The 8,224-nt window shown below is 61.8% G+C and overlaps 2 protein-coding genes across 2 annotated transcripts; both read right to left on the reverse strand.

Moving 5' to 3' along the window:
* Nucleotides 1-2,044: 2,044 nt before the first annotated feature.
* Nucleotides 2,045-2,607, reverse strand: BXZ73DRAFT_83785 (uncharacterized protein; the record flags this gene model as incomplete). Its single annotated transcript, XM_048023948.1, has 2 exons — nt 2,045-2,131; nt 2,242-2,607. 2 exons carry the CDS (start codon nt 2,605-2,607, stop codon nt 2,045-2,047), a joined length of 453 nt encoding a protein of 150 aa, XP_047870797.1.
* Nucleotides 2,608-6,272: 3,665 nt separating this feature from the next.
* On the reverse strand, nt 6,273-7,282 carry BXZ73DRAFT_83786 (uncharacterized protein; the record flags this gene model as incomplete). The annotated part of the gene is made up of 3 exons (XM_048023949.1): nt 6,273-6,380; nt 6,479-6,755; nt 6,954-7,282. The coding sequence occupies 3 exons, from the start codon at nt 7,280-7,282 to the stop codon at nt 6,273-6,275; spliced, it is 714 nt and encodes a 237-aa protein (XP_047870798.1).
* Nucleotides 7,283-8,224: the final 942 nt, after the last annotated feature.

Raw genomic sequence — 8,224 nt, forward strand, 5'->3', positions numbered from 1 at the left:
AGTGGGGAGGTCGAGCATCACGGTGTTGCTGGTGGCGCACATGGGTAGTGGAACGAGGCTGCAGATTCTTGGCGTCCTGCTTGCATCCCAGCAAGCCGTGGCACGTGACCGTGGTGGTAGAGTCCCACAGGCGGATGCAATTCGGACATCACCGAAACATCGATCCTGGCAAAGACCCTCCAAAGCCAGCGAGTGAGTCATGATACATACTCAAGTACTCACTGGGCAGGGGCACTACTGCACAAGGGCCATATATGTGCTTCTGCGGAGTTCTGCGGCTGCCCAGTGGACATTCCTCCCTTCGGTGAAATTTACCGGCAGAATCTGATACGATGAGCACCTAGAAGCGGATCTGTGGGTCCCGGCGAAGACCACCGCGAATGAGAGTGCGGAGATATCGTGCCCTCGTGGTGATGGCGGAGACCACATCCTGTCGTGGCTGCGAACACAGTCTTCTCTCTTGTGATCCACACCCTGCAGCAAACTACGGTTGTCTAGATGAGTCCTGATGCAGCTGTAGACCGCACCGGCGTGTATTCCGATTCTCCGAAGCTACGGTCTTTCCGCAATCAGGACCAGGACGGAGTACTGTACCATTCCGTTCTATCGGATATCTGAACCCTCGACAACCCAAGTACCCAAGTACAATGTTCCCTCAGCAGCCTCGGGGTCATACACCCGGCTGTCAGGGTCGACAAGGATTGCGGCGGACGCAGAGACCGGGACCGTTGATGTCTTGGAGGGGCCAGAGGGACCGACGTGCCACGAGAGCTGGACGGTACCCGGGACAGTGGCGATCTGGGAGCCCTTCGCGAACCCTTGCTCGGCGGCGGCCCGCGTGCGGGACGAGACGAGGACATCACTCACCTCGGGCATAGGCAGGAATAATGGCGCGGGAAATGCACGGGATATTGTTGAATATTGTGTCAATCCCCCACAATGCCGGGTGGCGGGATATTCGTGGGAAATGTATACTATCGCGGGCATGCCGCACGCATTTCCCACATCGGCACGGGCAAACTTTCCCCTCTGTTGCCCCTGCGGGGGACATTCCAGGGAAATGTTTCCTTTCAGAAAGGCAGACAAACATTTCAACAACTGGCGCATGAGCTAAAAAGGCATGCTTTTTACCGCACTCATGTGGTAACAAAGGGGTGAAATGTCACCCAAGGAGAAATGCCATTGAAATGCTAGTGAAAGGAAACATTTCCCTGGCATGTCCCCCGCAGGGGCAACAGAGGGGAAAGTTTGCCCGTGCCGATGTGGGAAATGCGTGCGGCATGCCCGCGATAGTATACATTTCCCACGAATATCCCGCCACCCGGCATTGTGGGGGATTGACACAATATTCAACAATATCCCGTCTACGGCGTCCGGCTCTGGACGCTCTATGGTGGACGCGCCAGCTAGTGCGCGGGCGAAATGTATTTCGTGGTAGTAGTACAGTGGGAAGGACACCAAATGGGACAAGAGCGGATCGCGTGCTCTGCGGCAGCGCGCACGCGGCGCGTGTTAGCGCGCGTGGCTGAGATCCCTGCGCGCGGCGTGCGCGGGCTCCGCTGAGCTCGCGGTGCTCTGAGGCACAACCTGAGCTTGGCTCTGTGAGAGAGGAGGGTGAGCTACGAGTCCCGAACACAGGGCAAAGCAAAGGCCTGCCAAACAAAAAGGGCAGAGACAAAACAAAGAGAAGGCAGAGGGTGGGAGGGTCGAAAGAACTTGCCGAGCTGACGGAGGAAAGGCGATGGAGGAGAGAGGGAGGAAGGAGGCGGACGATGCGGCGGGAGGAGCGTCGTGGTTGGAGGCAAGCCGTGGGCGTCTGCTCTCCGCCGCTCCTCCCGCCGTAGACTAGCACCTGTCTCAGTCGCTCGTTCCTCGCTTCCGCGCCAGGGCAGTCATCTACGGCGTCCGGCTCTGGACGCTCTATGGTGGACGCGCCAGCTAGTGCGCGGGCGAAATGTATTTCGTGGTAGTAGTACAGTGGGAAGGACACCAAATGGGACAAGAGCGGATCGCGTGCTCTGCGGCAGCGCGCACGCGGCGCGTGTTAGCGCGCGTGGCTGAGATCCCTGCGCGCGGCGTGCGCGGGCTCCGCTGAGCTCGCGGTGCTCTGAGGCACAACCTGAGCTTGGCTCTGTGAGAGAGGAGGGTGAGCTACGAGTCCCATTACGGGGCAGGAGCGGCGCGACGCGTCGGGCGAGGCTGACGACTCCCAAAGAAGACAGGAGCAGAGGGACAACGGACCTGCATCATCGCGCGCTGGATGTCGTCCCACACGTGTGGCAGCACAACAAGGTGGGGCTGGAGGACGTCTGCGTGCTTGCGCAGGTAGAGCTGGAAAGAGGATTGAGAGTGCCAGCGCCCCTTGACCATGCAATCGGCGAGAGAGAAACCGTTGAGGGCGTAGCAGAGGAGGGAGCCAATGCGCAGGCTGTGGCCGGAAGGGGTGCCGAAGTTGAACTCCGCGGCGAGAGCACGGATTCGCACCGTGAAGGCCCGGAGCGTGAGCGGGCGACGGGAGCTGCGGATGGTGTGTGAGAAGAGTGCTTCACCCTTTCCGGGCTTGTTGAAGGCGATGTGTTCACGGAGGGCGCGGACCGGATCGTGCATGGGTTGGGAGGCAAAATAAACATCCTCACCGTCGAAACGATGGGTCTTTGTGTGTGGGAGGTGTATGGTGCATACGATAACGCCACCATCTCGCGTGTTGAAAGAGACGTTAGAGAGCTGCACGTGGTTTTTCGGGTGGAAAGATTTCTGGCTTTGTAGTAGGAACTCCATCAGGAAAACCCCAAAATGCGAATTAGCACTAACAGCGTGAAATTAGTCCTAATGGCTTGTCTAATCGGGCTAACAGAACCGGGGGATCTAGTCACAACTAATGTGTGATAGTTGGGTACTAGCAGTACCGTTTATCACCTATTCTCGATAATTCTAGCGGCTCTCTCACTAATTGGCGTAATTCACTGGTATCTGATCCTCCACGTCACTAATTTGAACGGCACACAGATATATTGCGACTAATTAGAGTAACATTGAAAGGACGACATAGGGGGCCGTATGCCGTAGGCACAACACAGTTGAGGTGGGCAACAGTTTGGGGGCGACGGGAGCGGGGGCGGATGGGATGGGTGACACGCACACGGGTGACACGGGCCGGGCAAGGGCAAAGTGGGCGATGCACGGGCGACGTTGATGAGGGCGCGATGTGGGTGAGACGTGGACGACGCGCGAGCGAGGCGACAAGACGTAGGTGAACGTGAGCGTGGTGAGTGACACGCCGGCAGACAAGGGCGAGGTGGTGACACGAGGGCGAGACGGACGACGCAGGGCGAGATGTTGACGATGCGGGGGCGACACAGACGTTGATGCACTGGGGGCGGCGCGGGAGATACGGTCGACGAGACATGGGCAACGCGGGCATGGTGGGTGAAGGGGCGACATGGAGGTGAATGCGGACAACGCGGGGGCGACATGGGGGCGACGAGAGCGCGGTGGGTGATAGGCGAGGCAGATGAGGAGGAGGCGGGTGAAGTTGGTGATGCAGGCGACGCGAGGGCAAGACAAGAGCGACATGGGCTACGGCGAGGCCGGCAAAAGGAGGTGAGTGGCTCCTGTGGCGGACGAGACAGAGACAGAATGAATACTTGCCGAGAAAGACGGGCTGAACGTCAAGCTGGACGTCGGCGTCGCAGGCGGGAGTGTGCTTCCCGCTCACGCCGGCGCGACAGCATTTGAGCACGTGCAGCCCATGAGTCCTGAGTCCTGACTTGTAATCGACGGGATGGAGAGTGATGGGGGAGCGCTGTGCGTTGTGCCGTCGGTGACGCAGGTGCGCAGGTGACGCGGGCGAGGAGGGCGAGGTGGAAACGCGGGCGAGGAGGGCGAGGTGGAAACGCGGGTGAGAGGGCGAGGCGGACAAGGTGGGTGACGTGGGCGACACGGGAGATGCGGGCGCCGTGGGCAAGGTCGAGACGGGCAAGGTGAGTGATGCGGGCAAGGGCGAGACGGGCGAGACGAGCAAGAGCGAGACGGGCAAAACGAGCAGCTGGTGGGAGCTCAAGGTAAGGACGATGAGGGCGACGTGCCAGGCGCCAAGCGCTGGAGTCCACGCGACGCGCGTCGATTCCCACGCGTCTGGAGCTGCCAGCACGTCCTTCCCTCCGTCCTCTCCACTGGAACCTCGACCTCCCCGTCCTCCACATCCTGGCCCCCTTTGTCCCCAGCCCGTATTCTGCGCCCTTCGCCTCAACCTCCTGACCTCACAGTGCGCGAGGACGTCTGTGGCCAGGCCCTGTGTCGGTGAGTCCCCCGCTCCATCTGCCTGCGCTTCCTGCCTTGCCCACCACCTCCCCAGGCCCCGCCCGAACCATCAACCCCGTCCCCACAACGAGCACGTCCCAATAGACATGCTCGGGATGCTCTTCCACCAATGTGGCCGCGGTGCGCCGTCATTGCCACCCGCCCGCCGCAACGCCGTTCGCCCACGCTTTCTCCGTGTGCAACCCTCGTGCACGGTCTCCTCATCTCGAGTAGGCCGCAAAGGAGACGGAGGCCTGTGCCACGGCGGTCACGCGTGTGAACGCTCGCATCCTCGGACGACAGGGTGTATGTGGAGCAGGGCATGACCTCAGCGCTCGGAGGTAAGCATTTCGTGTCGCCTGCCTTGAGCTCGCTGGCTCACGCGCACTCTCGCCCATGTCGCCTGCCTCGTCCCCGTCACCCACTTTGCCCGCGTTGCGCATGTCTCTCCCACGCCGGCCACATCTCCCACGTCGCGCACGTTGCGCGTCTCATCCACCACGCCCACCTTGCCTGCTTCACCCGCGTCTTTCCCGTTTCGCCCTCATGCACCTCACCATCTCGCCTGCTTCCCTCGCGTCACCCATCTTCCCCTTCTCAAGCCCACATCACCTACCTTGCCAGCCTCGCACCGCGTCACCCGTTCCATACGCGTCTCGCGCCCGCGTTGCCACGTCGCCTGGGTTTACTGTAGGTCGCCTACGTCTCGCCCCTGCGTCAACGTCTGCGTCAACCACCCCGCCCGCCCTGCGTTGACCCCTGCCTGCGTCAATGTCTGCGTCTCTCACGTCTCGCCCCACATTGCCCAACGCCCCGCCCGTCTCGACCGTATCGCTGTGGCATAGCATGTGTACTTCTATGTTCAAATAAATTTGATTGAACTCTCCAACTGTGTGACTACCCGTGTGCTTATTGTCTCTAAAGTCCGTCTAATTGCGTGTCTAAGGGTGATAATCACCCCTAACGTCTGCCCAATGTGTGTCTAATTCCCCACTACATGCCCAAATACCCGGAGTAACGCATGGCTAATTGTTGAGCTATTCCGTCTAAAGGTTCGAATTCGCAGGGGACCGATCTAATTAGACACTAATCGATAATCCGCACTAATGGCTGATAATCAACTAAATTAGTGCCATTAGTGCGAATTCGCACTTTGGGGTTTTCCTGATGTCGCCGTTACGAGCGGTTGCCCAGAAGATTGTTGAAAGTGCAGCGCGGCAGGCAAGGTCGAGGGACGAGCTGGTGTCGAACAGAGGGAACAAGCGGGCGAGGTGTTCAAGTAAGAAAGGATCACGGCGGGACTTAGACGAGGTGCTTGGGGCAGAGTCTTCTGCGGAGCGGAGGAGCAGCGAGCGGGTCTGAGAGTCAAACGAGAATGGGAGTTGCCAGATCTTGTGCCAAGCTTCGATGCCATGGAACGTGTTGCGGACAGCGGACTTGGAGTACGAGCCAATGAGTGATTGGAGGAAATCGAGGAGGACTGGCTCAGGTATGGGACCGCGCAAATGCTCAGGTACGTCGTGGGTGTCAGCCCAGATGTGGAACAGTAGAAGACCGGAGCCGTAGGTAGTCGCCGTAGAGGTGTCGAATGCGCGCGAAAGCACGTCAACCGCACGAGGTGGGCTTATCACGGGCCCGTCGGTGACCACCAGAGATGACGTGGATGGGGACCAGGCGAGCACAGGTGATTTCCCTGGTGCATCCGTTGCGATAGCCTATCGGCAGCCCCGGATGCATCTGGACGGATCTGGCGATCCGTGATGCGCGCCCATGGAGACGCGCCTCGGTGGGCGGCAAGGACGCGTGGCTGTGATGCACGCCACGCGTCCCTCCCGCCGTCCTTGCTCTCCTCCCCGCCTCCTCTTCCTCCTCCTGCTCCGCCTCCACCGTCCAGGCAGACGATAGCGACTATACAGTCGTCCTTCGTCTGCTATTGGACTCCGGTGTCACCTGGTGACACCATTCAACTCCCCTCATCCTCCTCCCTCGACCTCAACCTCAACCTCCATGCCGTCCTTCGCCCACTTTGCCGGCCGCGTCCACACAGGTCCACACCGCACGAGGACGTCCATCCGGACGTTCTCAGCATGGAGATTAGAATTAGGGGGCCGCGGCGATGTACCGCGGCCCTTGTTTTGGTGAGTCCCCCGCTCCACCCTCCTGCATTCCCAACGCCCACCTCTCCTCTCCGGCTTCGTACATCCGGCCTGCCGCCGGCCTTGACCTCGATCTCCGCATCCGCCTGGCCCACCTCACCGCTGCCCTCCTCCCCGTTGCCCACCTCCGCGCTGTTCTCTGCCCGCCTTCGCGCCGCCCGTCTGCACACCTCAGGTGCCCGCGCCCGCACACCCTCCTCCGCCTCCCTCACCCGCGGCCTCACCCGCGGCCCCCCTCCTCCACGCGCGTCGGCCACCTCCGCGTCATCACCCACCTCCATGTCGCCCGCGTCCGCGTACCTGCCGCCCGCATCCGCGCGCGTCGCTAGGCTCCCCCCCGCCTCTGCGTCCGCCCTCCTCCGTGTCCTCCTCCTCCGCGTTGCCCACCTCCTCCGGCCCGTCCGCCCCCGCGTCGTCCACCCCGGCGCGCGCTGCCCACCTCATCGCCCGCCTCTGCCCGCCTCACTCGCCTCCTCGCACTCTTCCGCCCACTCTGACCTCCTCTGCCTCCGCCTCCTCCCGCGAGCCCTCCGCGTCACCCTCCTCCGCCCACCTCCTCCGCCCACGCGGCCCTCCTCAGTGTCGTCCCAGCCCACGTCATGTCCTCCACTGACGTCACCTCCCCCGCCCACGTCGTCCTTCCGCTCGCATCGCCCGCCCTCGCTGCTCTGCGCTTCCTCCCCCTTCGCATTGCCCGCGTTGCCCACCACCTGCTCCGCCTCGTCTTGGCCCTTCACCTCCCCCCGCGAGCCCTCCGCGTCGCCCTCCTCCGCCTCGCTTGCCTTTGCGTCGCCCGCCTCCGCGTCTCCCGCGTTCACGTCGCCCATGTCGCCCTCCTCCTCCTCTGCGTTGTCCCCGCCTCTACGTCTGCCTCCGCGTTGTCGCGGGGCGTGGTATTACTTACTAGTGCACCTATGTAGTAGTTTACTAATAAATATATTTTTATCACTAATCATATAAAAGATGTGGTGTGAAACAAATAGGGAGGCGAGCTCACTGTCGGAGACAGCGAGCTCAGGTGGCAGCGCCTGAGGCGCCGGTGTCCGGACATCTCGGGACAGTGTCGCACCCAGGGGTGCGCGAGCGCGCTTGGGGAAGGCGGTGTCGAGCGCGACCGGGCCGGCCGGCACCAGATGCATCCGCACCTGCTGATAGGCTGTCACAACAGATGCACCTGGCGAATCATCACTGTAGACCAGGCGGTCAGTCGCGAACTGGCAGCGACATGTGGACGGCATGGATGAGGGCGAGGAGACAGGTCGGGGGCGTAGGGCCGAGGGAACACGTGAGGGCGAGGTGGAAGGACACGATTAAAACGCGTTGAGTTCGTCCCAGTAGAAGGCAGGGCTGTTGACGAGGATGTGGGCAGTGCGCTCGGAGCTTGCACGGTCAGCGTCGAGCGCGCGGGCGGGGTCCCGTGGAGGTTTGGGGAGTGCGTGCGCTGGTGCGGCGAGCTCTGAGGGTTGCGGCGGGGCGTTCCAGTCGGCGAAGAAGCTAGAGACCGCGTCGGGGAGTCGGATGGGTGGCAGGAGGAGGCTAGTTGGGCCGTAGATTCCACGAGACGGGTCGTCGGCAGGGTTCGCAGCGCTGGCAACGTAGCGCGCATGGATCGCGACACGTGCGGCTGCAAGGACAACATTGAGTCGGCGGAAACATGCATTGACCCAGCGGTTCGCTTGGCGTCCTTTGCGCCATCCGCCGATGACGGCTGTGTTGTCACCATGGGCGGCCACGTTGGGTGGGAGGTCGGGGAGCTGTAGAAGTCCAAG

This window comes from Epithele typhae, assembly GCF_022376455.1.
Source record: "Epithele typhae strain CBS 203.58 chromosome Unknown BXZ73scaffold_226, whole genome shotgun sequence".
Taxonomy (NCBI): Eukaryota; Fungi; Basidiomycota; class Agaricomycetes; order Polyporales; family Epitheliaceae; genus Epithele; species Epithele typhae.